General features: G+C 34.9%; 1 protein-coding gene across 1 annotated transcript in view; it reads right to left on the reverse strand.

Moving 5' to 3' along the window:
- Positions 1-19,902, reverse strand: part of ntrk3b (neurotrophic tyrosine kinase, receptor, type 3b) — a 112,075-nt gene that overhangs the window by 12,673 nt on the left and 79,500 nt on the right. Inside the window, exons 12-13 of the mRNA XM_052562346.1 lie at positions 10,898-11,086; positions 876-1,006 (exon numbers count right to left, since the gene is read on the reverse strand). Of these exons, the coding sequence (XP_052418306.1) occupies positions 876-1,006; positions 10,898-11,086 (320 nt within the window). The remainder of the gene's footprint in view (positions 1-875; positions 1,007-10,897; positions 11,087-19,902) is intronic.

Below are 19,902 nucleotides of genomic sequence, written 5' to 3' on the forward strand. Positions count from 1 at the left end.
CTTAAATGACACAGATGGTGAAGCGCTCATTTCTGTCAGGGGAAGTGTTAGCTCCATGCCACTCAACACAGTTCTGACACGCTGTATTTCTGTTGCAGCGCTCTGCTGGAGGGAGCTGGCCTGACAGCCCCAGGTTCATAAGATATCCTCATGACACTGGAGTATTTTCACAGCATCTTCGGTTATCTTTATGATGTAATAGTTCAATCGCTCTGGTGAGGCGGTACATTAGATTACAGGAGGAAGTTCAGATGTGGATAGTTCTTTCTAGTGGTTAAATAACTAAGTTGGCCTTAAAAAGTTGTTTTAGACCTGTTCTCAACTGGTTTTGGGAAAAAAAAGACACATATTTTACATTGGACATCGAGTGGAAAACCAGTATTTGGAGAATGCCTTCCAGTGGTTAAATTATGTTAATGGTCTTAGGAAGTAGTTCTAGACCAGTTCTTAACTAGTTTTTCAAAAGCACTCACATTTTACATTGGACACAGAAAAATATTTTGTGATAAAGTAAGAAGATTTTGTCACTGTACACACACACACACACACACACACACACTTCTGGCATTCTATTAAGAACCAGTAAGACCGTAAAACTGCATTCAGTTATTTTAGATTCAACAAGAACAAGATGTACAGTAGGTTGAAGTTTGGTTTCTTAGCTATTGGAATTTGACTTGATTGTGAAAAGTTGGTGCAACAAAAATCGGAGTACCTTTAACCTAGTAAAAAAAAAAAAAAAACAGTTTTTACTTTCATAAAGCACATTCCTGGTAATGGAATAGAGTGCACAGGAGCAGTGCATCTATTTTGAGAAAAGTCAAATGAAAGCCAAGCCAGAAGAAGGTGCTTTTAACTGCAGAAACATGCCTCACCTTCACAGCCACCAGCATCTTATCTTTGGTGGGACTGAGGTTGTAACATTCGGCAAGAAACACCTTCCCGAAAGCTCCCTCGCCCAGCTCTCTCTTCAGAACAATGTCCCTCCGTTTAATATGCTGCACATCTAAAGGAGAAATGCAGAAGGAGAAAACCATAACGGCAATTAAATTTGTTTTGTATGTCATGGTCATCAGTTCACAGTAATGCAGCAAAATGAGACTGGATTGTAAAATGGTACTGTTTTAAAAGAATAGTCAAATATATTTATTTATGTTTTGAATTAGCATTTATATTTTCAGTTTCATTTAATTTTGTTGAATTTTTTGTTGAAATCTTATCTGCTCTTGCCATTTCAGTAAGTTGTCCATAAGATTAATATAATAAACTAAAATTAAATAAACTGAAATAAAAATGTATAAATCTATTTAGACCTTAAAAATGAAAAATTGCTTTAAACTTTATCTGAGTGATATTAAAACAGCCAAAGCAACATTTTTAATTTAGTTTTTCATCTAATATTTATATTTAATTTTATCTTTATTTAATTTAATAAAAAATAAATCAAATATTTCTAAAAAGGTTTTATGAATATATCTGGAAATATATATATATATATATATATATATATATATATATATATATATATATATATATATATATATATATATATATATATATATATATATATATTAGGGGTGCGCCGATCATGATAAGCCGTTGTTAACTGAGAAGATGGGCCAATAAACGCTGAAAATTAACGTGATTTGCGCATCTTCTCTATTAACAACGGCTCTGTGTAGTAACAGCTGCTCTATGTGAAATCACGCACCTGATGGAATTAACCGCTGATTAGAAAACCGGCTTTACTGACGAGATGCGCATAACGATCGGCCGATCGTGATCGGAGCACCCCTAATATATATATATATATATATATATATATATATATATATATATATATATATATATATATATATATTTTTTTTTTTTTTTTTGTGGTCACTATGAGTTGTTGTTCAGCATATCTTGGTTTACACAGAATATAGCATATAGGTTTGGATTTATTTATTTATTTATTTATTTAGATGGATTAAAATACTGTCACTGAATCTTATCAGTGCCCATAATATTTGATCATACAATGAGAAAGCTCCAGGTATGCAATTATCCAAATATTATCTTCATAGGAAAAAACGTCCCTCAGGAACCGATGGCAAACATGAGTTTGGAAAACCGAGCCAAATGAAATATGAGTGACAGGTTATCTGTATGCACCCAATGTGCGTGTTGTTTACGCATATGTGTACAAGTGTAAATAAAAGCTTCAATCGTGAGTATTTCGCATTGTGTAAAAGGTCAGTTCCTGTGCAGATGGTGTTCTAGAATTGCTGCTCGCAGTCACAGCTGTATATTCTCTTTTTCAAAAAAAAAAATAATAATAATAATAATAACCAACAACAAAAATGTACGAGTGTACGAGTCAATTGTAGGAAGGTCTTTTTTTGCCATCTGTTGGGAACTCACCTGGGACTTGTAATGCTTTGCCATCATGGTTCATTGTAATTTCCAATTATTTGTGTGAATTTAAAGTAAGCAAAAATGAAAAAAAAAAAAGACTACAAATATGACTCTACAAAAACATAGCAGCCTCTCTTTTCCTGTATCTAATCTTGAACTTCAAATAAACGCATCTACTCATTGGCCTCTACCAAATGTTTCATTAATAAAGGCAAATTATTATGTTGATCCAAGTTTCTAAATGAATCAACAGACACCACAAAGGCTATTATTCACACACACATTATGTAAACATATATCATGTATCCTGTTATACTGCTGTCTGTAAAAAAAAAAAAAAAAAAAAAAAAAATTTAATGGTTTGCTCATATCCAAACCAAAATGATTTGTTGTATTGATTCAATTCCTTGGGGTTGCTATGAAGACACACAGCTATATTGTGTATTAGTATTATGCTTGGGTGACTGGGTCAGAGCTGCCATTCTGAGACAAAACTGTGTTTTTAGATGAGTATTGTAATGTAAACAATATATGATGCATTAAAATGTGGTTTATGAATACTTTATAAAAATTTTCTGGTTTCAAGTTAAGAGTTAACAGAAATATTTAATTTGTTGACAAACTGTCAATAAAACCGCTAAAGGCAAGGTTATATTTAGTACACCTTGCCATAAGGACAACAATAAATGTTTCTACAATTATTAAGAAAAGTTTATATATATATAGGATAATGAATTTATGTTAAGTTAATTGTTTATTAAAATATTGATAATCCACATTATAATAAATCTTTTTTTAGATATGTATATACAGGTGCTGATCATATAATTAGTAATTAATATCATCAAAAACTTTATTTCACTAATTCCATTAAAAAATGGAAATTTGTATATTATATTCATTCATTACACACAGACTGATATATTTCAAATGTTTATTTCTTTTCATTTTGATGTTTATAACTGACAACTAAGGAAAATCCCAAATTCAGTATCTCAGAAAATTAGAATATTGTGAAAAGGTTCAATATTGAAGACACACGGTGCCACATTAATCAGCAGATCTTTATGTGTTTTATGGTCTTATTCAAGTGTTTAAACATTTTTAGTTTTTCACTAACCACGCATAATTTTTTTTTTCTCAAAAATACAATCATGTACATAAATGCATTTCACATATTATTTTAGCCAAGTTTGTGGTGATTACAGTGAGATTAGACTACCCATTTAGATATTTATAAGAAACTGAAAAAAGCACAAATGTCAGGGCATGACAAAACTTCTCCAGGCCCCAAAAATACCCTTAGACTCCAGAGGGTTAACTCGAAACACGTGCAAAGCCTTTAAATGGGCTCCCAGTCTAGTTCTGTAGGCTATACAATCATGGGGAAGACTGCTGACTTGACAGTTGTCCAAAAGACGACCATTGACACTTTGCACAAGGAGGGCAAGACACAAAAGGTCATTGCAGAAGAGGCTGGCTGTTCACAGAGCTCTGTGTCCAAGCACATTAATAGAGAGGCAAAGGGAAGGAAAGATGTGGTAGAAAAATGTGTACAGTACAAGCAATAGAGATCACTCACAGTAGAGACCACACCCTGGAGATGATTGTGAAACAAAACACATTCAACACTCTTAAACAACAGACAACGTCAGAAGCGTCTCACTTCTAAAAGGACTGGGCTGCTGTTGAGTGGTCCAAAGTTGTTCTCTGATGAAAGTAAATTTTGCATTTCCTTTGGATATCAGGGTCCCAGAGTCTGGAGGAAGAGAGGAGAGGCACACAGTCCACTTTGCTTAAGGTCCAGTGTAAAGTTTCCACAGTCAGTGATGGTTTGGGGTGCCATGTCATCTGCTGGTGTTGGTCCACTGTGTTTTCTGAAGTCCAAGGTCAACGCAGCGTATACCAGAAGTTTTAGAGCACTTCATGCTTCCTGCTGCTGACCAACTTTATGAAGATACAGATTTCATTGTCCAACAGGACTTGGCACACGCACACAGTGCCAAAGCTTCAAGTACCTGGTTTAAGGATCATGGTATCCCTGTTCTTAATTGGCCAGCAAACTCGCCTGCCCTTAACCCCATAGAAAATCTATGGGGTATTGGGAAGAGGAAGATGCGATATGCCAGACCAAAGAATGCAGAAGAGCTGAAGGCTACTATAAGATATATATATAACAGTAATTATATATCCACATTTATTTTTGCCCTTATGGCATAATCTTGCTTCAAGCTCTTTCTTAATTGACAGTTTGTCAGTAAATTAAACATTTTAATAAACACTTAACTTAAAATCAGTAAGTGTTTCATAGAAACTGTTAATAAAACAGCTTAAAAAAAGTATGGCACCTTGCCACAAAGACAACAAATCTTACAGATCAGAGACACTTGAGCCAGTATCAAGTGCTACAATCATCACTGACACTCTGAGACTCAAGCAGCAGGGCTCTAGCAGATTGAAGCAGGATCAGGTCAAGGCTGGAGCACCTTCCTGTCCCCCAAAACCTCATTTATATTCACTTGTTCTTCCATTAAGTGGTCCTCTGGATTTGTCCCATCCTCTTGAGAGAACAATTACATGTGTACCTGCCGTAAGAGTCTGGGATGGGTTAACTTAACCTTCAGCTTTCCACCCAACCGGTAAAGCCCAGCTCCTCCTGCTGCTTATTTACCACAATCCATTCTTGTAAAGACTTTGAATTACAGAGGCACTATCCCAAGAATCACCATCATTTATTTAATCCTCATCCTAGCCAAAACTGTATCAGCCGCTAAAGCTGAATTTAAGAGAGCACACAGGCATTTATCGCAGCAAAAATCTATGATTAGAAATAGTGCCATTCATTCTTACTGAAGCAATCAAGATTTCTCTGTTTTCCTCAAGAGTTCCTCCAGTTCATGCAGACAATTAAATTAAAATGCAAAACAAGCTTATTCTGAAAGCATCACTGCGGTGTTATAGCCGTGAATCTATTTGACTCCCCTCATTTACATATTCAACAAATTGACATGTCCTGGTGAAGAGTGGACTAGGCCAGTATGTAGACCCAAACCAAGGTTCGTACAACTGAATTGGATTCTTTTTGAATTATAATTCCTGAATTTGAATTGAGGGAAAAATAACTTGAAAAAGAAGACTTAAAATTAATAAAAATTCAGAGAAATTTCAGTTTGAAAATGAAATAAATGAAATGCAGATTTGAATTTGAGGAAGTAGAATTAAAATAAAATGAATTCAAAGAATTTCATAAATAATAAGTGTCATTTTCAGCTAGGTACCTGTATATAGGAATAAAATATAAAACAAATTTCATTTAATTATAATTAAACTGAACTCAAATTCAAGGAAATTCGCAGTTTTTAACTAGAATGCAAAAGAAAAATGCGAAAGAAAATGAATGTATAAATAATAAAATTCTACTTTATTTCATAATTTTTACATTAATGTAGCACAGTAGATTTAAAAACGAACTGAAATTTTAAGAAATTAAAAAAATTTAACAAGTGTAATGTTTACATAATGCTTAGATTATGCAAATTTGAATTTAAAACAATATAATTCAAATCAACTGAAATTCACAAATGCAATATGTTTATTTTATTCTTTCAACTAGAAAATAAATGTATCAATTAAATTAAAATGGACTTAAATTCAAAGAAATGCACGAATGCAGTTTTAATTTTTAACTAGAAGAGGAACATATAAATAAAACACAAAATAATCAAAAATTAATCATGGTGCAGAAAATAACCCCCACCCAAAACAACAACAACAACAAAACATATTTGCAAATATGGCTGATCGGTTGTTATTAAGCACCCAGTTTGTGAATGCGTCCACCTTCATTGAGATGGTTTGATGAGATGGCATTGCAATTATGAGCAGCAACAATAGATGGACTGAATCAGAATCTTTGTGAAGGTGTGCACATTCAGAGCTCCATTAAACCTGGCCTGCATTCATTTACAATGCCCTTTTTCTGAGCGCATGCCTTTGTCTTCTCACTCTCAAGCCTGATAAATTCAGCTTGTCATCAAATGTTACCTTGAAACAATGCAATCGAAGTATTTGTGTCCAGAACAATGAAGGTGCACACAGGAGACATCAGCATGGATATATCTTCTCTAAACGTCCCGAGCAGTTCAATGTGAACAGGACGCAAAAACACAGTCACTGCTGGATGCAAATGTCAGCAGTCATTGTCACTAACCTGATGAAGTGGAGAAATGAACGGATATTGCAGGAGTATGATAAAATAATTGCTTTTTTCAGCTGTATCTTTAAGGTTATTTAAAAAGTCATTGTTTTAATTTCTTATATATATAATTGCCGTTTGGCTCTTGGTACACATTCATATGCGACTTTTTTTGGAACGCATTAAGCTGTAGCTAGTATGTTTTTAAATATTATTATGTAAGTGACAAAGGCATAACAGTAATATTTGACAAATATTTTAGAATTTAACATATCTATTGAGTATTTGGATATATTTGAAAATGTAATTTATTCCTGTGATGCAAAGATGAATTTTCAGCATCATTACTACCGTTTTTAGTGTCACATGGTTCTTCATAAATCATTCTAATACTGTATGCTGATTTGCTGTTAATTTTTTAATAATGGTTCTTGTTAGCAAAAATGTTTATTTATTGATGGATGGATCATTTACGGCATTTTGGAGAGATAAAATCTGACAATCTGATAAATGTGCCAGACACAGCACTGCTCAAAATCATCCATATTTGCAATGCACAGTCAGGATTGTATATTTATAGCCTTTGTACTCACTGGAGCTCATTGTACGTTCTAGTGCACTCACTTCCTCTAGAATACTGCTACCTGAATAATGATCTTCAGTCTATTGCATGTGATCCAGACGCTGTATTTCCCATGACTTATGCCAGAAATCCCAGCGGCAAATATTTCATGATTAATAATTTAATAAATTAAAGAGCCAACTCACAGAGAGAGAAATAGAGAGAGAAAAATTCCCTTGCTCTTCTGAAATAAATGTGCTATGTTAACATAGTTGTATGTTTCGTGATCTATTTGGCAAAAAGCAAAGTATATATATATATAAGCTAAACTCTAGTTGGTGCTAGTAGGTCAGGCATGAACTCTTCTTGGGTTGAAAAGGAAAGTAAATGCAGCACAACTCAATTGTTATTGCAGAATAGCTTGTGTGAGTCAATCATCTTATGGATTCCTGAAAAGTCAGCATGTCATGGCTCAAGGGACTCGCTTACTTGAATCTGTGCAACAGCTTCCTTTCAAATACACCTACTGCAGCAGTCTACAGATAAAATGTAATCAAAGTTAGATTTTTTATTAGTCACAATTTCTGTATAAATTAAACTCATTAAATTAAAGGGACGTTTCACATTTTAAATTAAGACTATTTTAGGGTCAAATTATTATTATTATTTTTCCTGAACTGTGACATTAATGAAAATTAAAGCCATTTTCCCACAAATTGCCATAATGCGTTCAGATTTTACCATTAGATTCTGATTAATGTATTACATTGAAATAATACAATAATTATTTTTTTATGAGTTTGTACGGTTTTTAAGTGCCTGGTCATTGCTACCTAGCCCGTCTCGCTGGCTCCTGCGGACCATCAGCCTCGGCTATGCGATTCAGTTCACCCGGTGTTCAAGTGAAAGCATCTGATGCCCCTGTTTTGCGGGATTTCAGTCCTACTGGCGAAGGATGCAATAGAGCCGGTCCCTCCAGACGATATAAGGATGGGGTTTCACAGCCCTTACTTCATTGTACCCAAGAAAGGCGGTGGGTTACGACCGATCTTGGATCTGCGAGTTTTGAACCGGGTCCTTCATCGGCTACCGTTCAAGATGTTGACGCAGAAACGCATCTTTGGGTGCGTCCGTCCCCAAGACTGGTTTGCAGAGATCGACCTGAAGGATGCGTACTTTCATGTCGATCCTTCCACGCCACAGACCTTTTCTGCGGTTTGCGTTCGAAGGACGGGCATATCAGTACAAGGTCCTTCTCTTCGGGCTGCCCTGTCTCCCCGTGTCTTCACGAAGGTCACGGAGGCGGCTCTTGTACCCCTCAGAGAGCAGTGTGTTCATATTCTCAACTATCTAGACGATTGGCTGATACTAGCACAATCTCGGGATCAGTTGTGCGAGCATAAGGACCTGGTGCTCCGGCACCTCAGCCTGTTGGGCCTTCGGGTCAACTGGGAAAAGAGCAAACTCTTGCCAATGCAGAGGATCTCTTTTCTCGGTATGGAGTTGGATTCGGTTGAACAGACAGCACGCCTCACAGAGGAACGATCTTGATCTTATTTATGCTACACATGTTATTCATTCATTTTGATTTGGGGTTAAAATATGACTTGCTTCACTTTGTAAGATCTGCCCTGTAATGCAAATGCTCTAAGCTGAAGTCTGCGTGTTGGATTCTTTATGGATTTGGACTGTGATTAGATTTCTAAAAATGTCATCTGTTAACTGGGTGAAACTGGTCTGATAGCCAACCCACACTCCTTGCTCTACTAATGTAGTTTATGTTCTATCCATAAAAGAAATCATGAGCTAAACTTTGGACCATTTTTATAAGGTGTTTCTTTATATAAATGATTCAGCTTACAGCTTAAATATAAAGTGCTTTGTAGTAGCCCAGAGCCAGAGAAGTAAAGATATACCTTCTCTCAAGCAGCTAAACTGTCATTTAAATATCATGCACTCATCAGATGTGGGCACGCTATGATGGTTATGCATCTACAGCCATAAAGATTTTATGCCATCCATTATGCATAAAGAGTTAATTTATTCATGAGGGCAAAATGTGATTGTCCTCTGCCTTTGGATTCCTTTTCATAGCCGTCAGTTCACCCTCTGAATAGACCACTGTTTTGTGCCTGGAATATAAATAGGCCGTTTGTGTTGATGAGTGCAAGAGTGTGTCTCCATGTATACCATACTGTGTCCTATAAATCAATCAGTGCCCCTTTCAGCTTTTTAAACTGACTAACAAAAACACTTATGCAAAGTCACAAGTATATTCGTTCCAATTAATTACATTAAAGGTCTAAACTAAGACACCATTTGCTCTAGAAAATACATTTGGAAGGGTTCAGTCACAACAGACCCCTAAAATAGCAAATTAATATATTAATGATCTTATAAATTATAGCAGCAGCTCTGCTTTTACATTCTGAGCCATTTATGCAAACAACAGAGTTGGCATTTGTTCCCATGCACTCTGCAATAAGTGCAAGCTACGGCTATGCAAAAGTCATCTATTCTTAACACCATTGTGCTAATTTTCACATCTTCATATTGACCCATATACTGTGCTATATGATGAGGATATACTTTAAGCTAGTTAAAAGGTTTACTGTAGAGACCTTTCATAAACACAGATATTATTTCCATCACCATTTAAAAATACTCTTTCTGAAAAATGTGATGTGGCCATGGAGTATTTAACTTTTTTTATGTGTAAAATTCACGGCTTCCCTTAGAAGCACCATGTAGATTCACTAAAGTGTCACTAGAGTTCAATTACAGTGATACTGTCATAAACATTTATTTCCGTTTACGTAGAAGTATTTCTGAGTGAAAGAGTATAAAGAGCAAAAAAGTTGGTGTATTATTTTATCCTTCAGGAATTAGATTTATTACAATTTAAAATGTTTCTACTTTTTTTTAAATGTACATTTAAATGAATTTTCAGCAGCATTACTCCAGTTTTCAGTGTCATGTGATCAGAAATCATTCTAATATGCTGATGTAGTGCTATAGAAACATTTCATTTGGATGTTGAAAACAGCTGTGCAGCTTAATAGTGGAAACTGATACATTTAAATAGAAAATTCAAGAGAACAGTGTTTATTTGAAATATAAATATGAACCACTGTGTCAGGAGTGAATTCCAGGCTTGTGTGTGTACGGAACAAAACTCACTATTGAAGTTGCAATGATTGACACCCTGGTAACCGTATCAACATTTTGACATCTTATTTTTGGTAATATTACAGTGACCAAAGACTCATTATGCTCAGAGATTTTAATTTAATCATTGTTGACAGAGCCGTCATGTTTTGTTTATGTTTGGAAGGTTGCTTGGCAGAGCGTGGTCTTGAAGGGTTGCCGTGTCCACTTATTATAAGCAACACTTTTTAAGCCTCTTCTGGTGTGTTGTTTGGGCGCAGCTCATTAAAAAAATCCAGTTTATGGAGTTAATAAAGTTGGCAAGCCTATGTCGCAATATTTTGGCATGTGGCTTATTTCCAAGATAACACATTTGGGTTTAAGTTTATTATGACCTTGTTCTTACTTGCTATTTTTTAAAGCAAGATCTTCTTACACTAATGAGTCAAATCGTACCTGTTGCACTGTGATTTCTTGCACTGCACATACACAAATCTTATACGCATTTAAATACAACATTAACAACTAGCTGTTCAGTTCAGTTCAGTACATTAAGAACTATGTAGAATTTCTACAAATGTGGTTGTACTCACATGTGGTTGGCTTGCTGCAGTTGTGTCCATGTCGAAAGTACTGTGGGTTCTCGATGACAGGAATACGACTCATGCCGATTACGACGGCATCAGGTCCTGCATCGAGAGAGCAGGGTGTGACGATACCATGGTTGACATGATGAAGAGGGCTTGCAGAGTCTTCCTCACCGCTGATGACTGCCACTGGGCCTGTAGAGCAAGTACAAAGTAATGATGAGCATGCAGCTGATTGAATTTGATTCTGAAGTATTGAAAAAAAATCAAAGATGGCTTTGATCCCAATCAGGCTCAGATAACTGTCTTTGTAAAGAGCCAAAGGAGACATTAGACTTTAAACACTAGCTAAACGGGAAGACTTAACCACCATCGGCTCATTTCACAACATTAAACCGTCACAAGACTACAAAGACATCAAAAACTCTTTCATCAAGTATACTTGTTTAGTCATTGTGAAATTAACTGGTTGAAAATCATCTAAATTTGCAACCTGAGGGAGAGCCACTGACCTGAACTGGGGAATTGGGGAGGAAGGAGGATGTTACTGCTGGTAAACATATCATTTTCAACAAGCCCGCCTCAAAACAGGATTTTTCAAAACAGCCGGTTGTTCACAAGCACACTCAGGGGACCGATTTATGGCCAACCAAACAAATGATCAACACAGAGGGACGAAAGTACTGAATGTAGTCTCCTCAAATATCTAAAATCTGTTTGAAATGCAGTAGACTTGGACAGATATCTGTAAACTCACCTAATGAGCATTATTTCACTGAATTCATTCCAAGCTGAGTTCTTGTCGGTTAATGTTTGATGTGAAATTCAGTTATCCTAATGTGAAAATTAATCCATTTATCTGAATACCCTGATTTTCGAATAAAATTCTCTATAGTTCTGTTCCAAAACCTAGTGAGCTGCCTTTCTGAGGGCTGCAGGAGTCCTTAAATCCACAAATACAATTTCTGGTTCCATTGTCCTGATGTCAGTGGGTTTTTTGGTTAAATATCTGAAATTAGCTCAGGGTGTTTTTATTTTTTATTCTTCAACATGAATATATCAGTATTACCCCACTCCTGATTTAAGCTATAACATTTCTTTAAAAGGTGGCAAAAGATTAAATTGAACTACAGAGCTTGTTGAGGACATTAAATTTCATCACGACCAACAGGTAAATTCATATAACTCCACTTTTACAGCCTTGTTATGTTTATTATGAAGCACTTGCCAAGTTTCATTTCTCAAATTTCAATTCTCACTTTATAACCTGTAATTTTAAATAATGATTGAAAGAGTTTAGAGCTTGGTGGAGGTCATTTGTCTGCTGTAGTTTATAGCTTTAGCTTTTTAGTTCTTGTGATTGTTTTTAGACTTGAGAGTTCATGCAAGTTTTGTTAATTTGTGATGATTATCTTAAACAAAACATCTAAGTATAAAAAAATGGAAAAGAAAATAAATTTACTATAAAACATACAGCAATGTTTTAGGTTTTACTGATTTAATTAAGGGTGTTTTCATACAGTACCTGGCCTGTTGTTGTGGAACCTGGCTGTTTCCACCATTAGCTGATTCATTTGAGCATATGTGACCATGGCAATTGTGCTCAGATCCGCACCAATACAATTGGTCTGAGATCGCCTGAAAGAGGTGGTCTTGGCTTGAATGAAAACAAACTCTGGAGTGGTTCAATTGTAGTGAGAAAGCAATCTGATCCAACGGACCAACAAACCAGGCAATATCCAATGTTTAATGGGTAATTACGTAAGTTCCGTGAAAAGTAATATACGGTCCCGGTGTCCCCATGTGACTTATATTAACAATTTTGGTAAAGTTTGAAACTCTGCAGTGTGAAAGGGAACTGCACCAAGAATAAAAAGCAACATTGTAATAATTGTAATCCCTGTTTCAGAACAAAGCATTCAATCTACAGGTGTGAAAGCACCCTAAAATTGACAGAAAAACATTTCATGAACTGATATAATTTTAATATACCAACCTATCGAAGTAATAATATCTGTTTTGTACCTTTGTAATACACCAACAAACACACAACAGTAATTTCAGTGAAAAAAATCTAATGTAAAGTGTCACTCTTTTTTTTATACAGGAATACAGGAATTATGGGAATGTCAGTTGACAGTTTTTCACAGTAAATCACACATTAAATGGGTATTCTCTTCTTAAAACCTTAACAGTCTTTTACTGTAGAATTACATTAAATATAAGGTTAGATCTATTACAGTTCTTTTAAAACCCTGTTGGGTTTTATTGATGGAAATCATATTGAAGCTTTGGGTTTGTCATCTTTACAGCCCTCTATGTTCACGCACACACACACACACACACAAGAAATACTGGGTAAAATAGTCACTTTTTAATAAGAATAGTATATATTTAGGATATACTCCACATCTCCACTAGCCATCCTGTACTAATTTTCACATAGTCATGATCCATTTTGGTTTTGTCCTCTCTGTGAAGGATACACACCATGCAAATTGGCCAAATGTAAGAATCTTCAAAGCCCGTTTAAGTCTTTTTGCCCAAGATGTTGAAAATGCTGTCTTAGGTAGGTAGGCAGCTCACTAGGTGAGTTTGTCACATTCTGTGAATTTTGAAGGCTAACATCAGAAAGAATAGTTTTTCATTTAATCAATATATCTCCCCAACTCTTGTATCAGTACCAGCTGAAGAGACCTCAAGGTGTTTTTTTTTTCTCACCTTGACTGTTTCAGGCTTATGGAGCATTGCCCAGACTTGTAGGTGTAACCCCCGCAAATACAACCATAGGTGCAAGGTGTGTGAAGTCTTGCCATAACTGCTTCAAAGCAAACACTCCAGACTAAAAGTGACAAGTACAAGTGACATGGCTTGCTTATTCGTGTTGAGTTTATTAGGCTTTGAATAAGGCATAAGGTTTTAGTTTTGGTCTCTATGTTTTTACATTGCATATTTGACCACAACATTTTCTTATGTATATTTAGGGTCTGCTAAATGTCTTATACGTAAATGTTCATGCCCTTACGAAACAAAAATATATTGCAGTATATTGGAAAATATCATGTAATATATTAGGCATATATTCATATATATATATATTTATTTTTTCCAATATATTGCAATATGTTGAAAGCGGCAATCATTTTTATATTTTGCAATATATTATATAATATATGTATCATCAATATATTATTAAATGTATTCAAAAATATAAAATATTAGAAAATAAAAAGGGAAAATAATATATTGCAATATATTTTAAGAAATATATTGGTAAATATATTTTCCTTTCATAAGGGTGAATGTCTCTTTGATGAGTTTTTGCAATCTTCTGCAGTTCTCTGAACTGGCGAAGCCTCTACTCAGTAGCTCATGTGGTGACATATAATAGGTAAAAATGAACATAACCACACAACTTTTGAGTTTGACTTTTAGGGTCCTAGTGAGAAATAATGCTTGTTGACATAAAGTAAATCTGAGAGTTTGATATTAAACAGTTGAGTGTAACTCTTGGTGTTCCCAGTCAAGTCTCACTCGGAGGTATACAGACCACTGTTATTGATGGTTCTTCACAAAGTAGGTTCTTGGAAATTTATGACTCCTCCATTGGGCCAATCATTTATTTTGTTTACGATTTTATAAAAAGCTCTGGGAGAAAAGTTGGAGCCTGTTTTATTCTACAAGAATTCTTAACCTACTAAACGCATAATACACATTTATTTTGTCTTTAGCCACTGACATTAATGGGATGAATCTCACAAAATGGCAAGGTAATTTTGCCCTTAAAAAATTACGTTTCATTTTTTTTTTATTGAATTCAGAAAATTAAGTATATTTTAAGACTTCATTACAATTAAATAAATATACCCTAAACATATTCTCACTCTATCTGGAGGTCTTATTTATTTATTTGACTTAATTCATTTTATTATTATTTTTATTAATTAATTAATTTAAACATTCTCATTAGATCTGGATCTTGTATTTAAGAATTTTCAAAAAAAATATTTATTTAAAATGATTCTGTGTGGTGACTCTGATTGGATTCTCATTACTACTCAGCATGAAATCAGCATAAATTAAAAAAAATCCAGTATAACAAATACTACCGTGATAAATACTACATGCTATACATGAAAAAATGAATACATGATTGAATGTTAATGGGAACATGCAATAAATGAATAAATAAATAAAGCTTGTCATTGTACAACCATATCAGTTCTCTAACAATATGTTACAAGGGTGAACAAAAATAACCATAAGTTCAGTAGTCAAGAACATTCTGCCACTCTACTGAATTGACTAAAAAACAGAAGTAGTGGACGTGGAAAACAAGAAAAAAATACAACTCAACATGTAATTAACAATGTTACCAGGCTCCATGTACATTAGAATGGCTAACCAAGCACAATACAAGCATTAGACCAACTTTTTTATAGTCTACACTAGCACACAATCTCATGAACTGAAGTGCAATGAAAAAATAAAGAGCCACTTTCATCAGTCACACTCCAGCCATTTAAACAGAGGGAGGTGTGATCAAAATTGATATCGTTGCATCATCCTGGGCAGTCGGTGGTGGGCCACGATTGAGCAAGGGCCATTAAATATTTACCTTGTATTACAGAGTCGCAGGGAGTGCACAGAAACATTGGATTACTCAGATACTGACAGTAAGACTGCTATCGATCAGGCTTCTGCGTGGCCCCATGACTTCACTGATCCAACAGTGAAAAGAAAACTCTGTTCAATGAGCCACATTCAAAACCCACAGCGGCAGGCCCAGACGCATAGAAAATAGATTTGGACGGTTTAAGTGCCAGCACAGCACTTCATACTGCACATAAATATGAGAATGCTACAGGCTGCATGGAGGCTAAATGTTGCAAACATATTCATTCCAGTTATCTAACAACGCAAACTGTTTAAAGTTGTTTCTGCCACAGATGTGCACATTTTTGTGGATAGTTTGTACAGTATGTCTTCATGTGAATCCAAATGAATTTATAGACAAATGAATGCATGGTGCAAAGTTTGGTTCTATGAGGTCTGAAGGGAAGGAAGTCACATCAATAACCACAGACAATGACAATCTCCTAAAGCTCCCTAGACCAAAGCACCAGCATGGGTTCAGTCACAACTTGAGGACTCTAGGAAATACATCTGCAAATACCGTAGCAAACGGAAAGCCAAAATACACACCAGCTAATCTTAAATCTGCAGGACAGATAATCACAGAGGTGAGCCGCTGTCACCCAAAATCTGGGTTTGCATAATGGGCTCAATCAGACACAGTGCTGGAGGCAAGAATGTAATTATTGTCTGATTCTCCTCAAGTCGTGCCACAGATGGTTACATAACATGTATCAAATAAGCATTTCTTTTTAGCTCTCCAGTTAATTCTAGATAGAATTCCATGGGTAGTCCAAGCAGTTTATTAAAGCCAAACAAAACACACACACACACACACACACACACATATAGGGGCCCTTGGAATATATTTAGCTGCTTTTAAATAATAATGCAACTGTGTTTATCCCATCCAAAGAACAAAGCGACAAGTTCACAGGAACAAACAAGCTCAAATCGAGAACAAAACGAGAGAATGTGAGCAACACTTAATTTAATAATTTAAGACTTGCAGGCTTTTTTTTCATGTCGGTTCTGTGACCCTGTTACAATGTCTAGATAGAACACAGGGATTCCCCTGTCAGTGCTGTTTTTAATCATTAAAGGCAAATATGAGAAATATTTCATTTTGATTCATGTAGCTATTTATAGTGGATTACCAGAGTAACCGTTTTGTCTGGGAGAAATAAATATATTAAAGCATTATATTTAATAATGCATTATTAATTTGATATCCCCCCGAGAAGCTTTTACAGTAAATGTAATTTGTGCTGATTATTTTTTTTTAATTATTATTATCATAATGAGAATCGATTGAGAATCACCTCTGAAAATAATGTCACATACAAAAAACTCAAATGCAAAACATTCAAAATCATTGGAATAATGAGGTGCGTCCATTTTATTTTTTATTTTTTTATTTTATGTATTTATTAATTGCAACATTGCACTTTTAATATATTAATATATTGAAACTGGTTTATTATATGTATTACTTGTAATATTCTTTGCAATGTTAACAATTTGCTATATTTTTGTCAATTTATTTATTTATTAATTTATGCATGCATACATTCTTTTAGGACTTTTAATGACTTTTAATGACAAAGGCTTTTGGCACGGACTTTCAGCACAACTTTATATATTTAATAAATTATTTAGATTTTGAGGATAAACGCCCTTGAAAATGTTAATCATGGTTTATTGCACACCCAGGTTTATGTTCTTCACAACCTGACCTCTTTAAGGGTAACACATTAATGTAAAGTGGCACTTCTATTCTAAACAGCACTAATGACAAACTTCAATGTTACGCTTTATTCAAAGAGAGAGCATCCCATGCATTTAAATCATTTCTACAGTTATCAAACATTCACACTGGTTTTTTTTTTCTTTTTTTTTTTTTAATTCCTGCTCTTTCAGATGTCACATAAATACTCGATGAGGGGGCTTTGCAGCACTGAATGCTGCCTGAGGCTTATCACTGTTTGAGAGAAAGCAAACAGCTCTTGTTAGGATTTCAATATATTCTGTCCATAAGCCTTTCAGTTTATTTCTTACATGAGGCAGAATATCCTCCAGCAATCAGTGTGCTGCTGAACGATAGCGACATTTTTGAAGTTCCAACCTTTTCTTGATTTTCCGATGCTGCCCTTGAAGTCATTTAGTTATTTGTGAATCAAAAGAAAAATCCATATCTCATGCTTGTCCATCTGTGATTGCTGTATTAGTCCTTAGAAAGACTAATGCCTGTGATTGACATAAATGGGTAGCTTTTTGTGGCACTTAAAGTTGCTGCCATTCTGCAGACACTAACCAGCACTGATCTGATTCATCAAGTTCTTGAGGATGCAACATGATTCATGGTATTTCTCCAAATGATTTCTAGAAAGCCCATGTCCCAGAGGGGGTAATTAGTATATTGTCACTCAAAGTGAAGACCAAATGGGACAAGTAATACATAATATATGACTGACGCCTATATGATTACCATTATCTTTGAAATCAGTTTCAAACAGATGTTTGAGAGGACCACGCTGCCGATTATATCCTGCCAATTAAAAAACACACCTGCACTGTATATGATCACCTGAATGTATCACTTCCATTCAGAAAAGCTCTTGATGGATCTTTCTTACTGCAGCTGTTAGACAGCTTTACAATATCTATTTTCCAAACCCTAGTGAGTGGTTGTGCTCTCTGTTGTACAGCATAATTAGGCTGTTACCTACTAAGACAGCATACTAATGTCATGGAACCTCTTAATTGACTGGTTTGAAGTGCTCTACATACAGTAGGTATCAACCATCTTCACAGTCATAGGATGCAAATGGCATTTCTTAATTAAGACACTCATGGTTGAGTTTGAGTGTATGTTGCTAAGCTAACAATGTGACATGATAAGCAAAACACACTCAAATACGGAGTGAATTTTTGATTAGGTATGCATGATGATATATAATTATTAGGTATGTCAAACGAATTACTTGATGTGAAATTACAGTACAAAAAAATACAATACAATACAAAAAAAAGTGGGCCATTTTTTACTGTTCCCAGAAGAAAATTCAATCAGTTGTGTAAAAAACAAAAACAAACAAACAAAAAAACCTGTATAATAAAGTTAAGAATAAATGAGTTTTAAATGGTTAATATATTATTATTATATATATATATATATTTTATTTATTTTTATTTTTTTTGAATTATGAAATATTCAATTTGTTCATTCAACCGAATTGTTAAAACTGCTAATTCATCCAAGAAGAAGCTACTGACTGTCTTTATTAACTGCTCAGTCGATTTATAAAATAAAAAAATTGATTCATTCTATAATAAAACAGCACCGTGTGATGCTTAGAAAAAGACACAACAGTCCTGCTGTTTTTTTATTGGTGAAATTAAGGAAAAACAGACAATATTGTGTCTAAATGTAACAGAATATATATTGTTGGTTTAGTGGACTGTTGTACAGTATAAAATGGCCATTCCAGCAGAATAATGCACCATGTCACAAAGCTCAAATCATCTCAGACTGGTTTCTTGAACATGGCACTGATTTCACTTTACCAAAATGGCCTCCACAGTCACCAGATCTCAATCCAAGTATTACATTTCTCCTTTTAACTGCTTAAGGCAAAGGTGAAAAAAGTAAGAATATTCCTTTTGTTTGATCAACATAAGAGAAAGACGAGTGTTTCAAGTTCTCAAACAAACTGTGTGTGCTGACATTTTTCAGAAGCAAACTGTGATCTTTAAAAAAGCAACTTCCTCTCACATCTGGGATTAAAATGATTATAGGCTATTTTAGAGGTGTGTGATTCTGAGAGTGCAGTGGTTTCTGTGCTGTTTATCAAACACTAGAGCGCTGGAAATAAGACTGATTTGCATTCGCCCACTTATCTGAACATGACGCGTTCTCTGAGGGATGACGCTGGTATCAGAACATGGCAGACGCTGTTTTTGACATGTACAGTGAAAGAATACAAGTGTTCCTCTAGCAGATCGACCGGATGGATGACTGTCTTTGACTAATGTCTGAGATACGTGACTCTTCGCATACCTTCAACAGAGATCCTAAATATGCTGAAAAGAAAATGAGGAAAACATTCGATCTGGGAGTTGCCAAGGATCCCACAATGCAATATCACAATACGCTATAAATTTTGCAAATGATCTTGTCAGACAGGACTAAAATTTAACCCTGGTGACAGAAAAATGACAGATTTAGAGATTTATTTTCATTTAGTGGATACTTTTATCAAAAGCAACTCTTTGTTTAATACAACAACAATTCCCTCTGAGCAGCTGGGGTTAAGTGCCTCTCAGTGGCACAATGGTCATACTTCATAGATTTGATCATCTATGGTTCTAACCAG

This window comes from Carassius gibelio, chromosome B7 (genome assembly GCF_023724105.1).
Source record: "Carassius gibelio isolate Cgi1373 ecotype wild population from Czech Republic chromosome B7, carGib1.2-hapl.c, whole genome shotgun sequence".
In the NCBI taxonomy this organism is placed as follows: Eukaryota; Metazoa; Chordata; class Actinopteri; order Cypriniformes; family Cyprinidae; genus Carassius; species Carassius gibelio.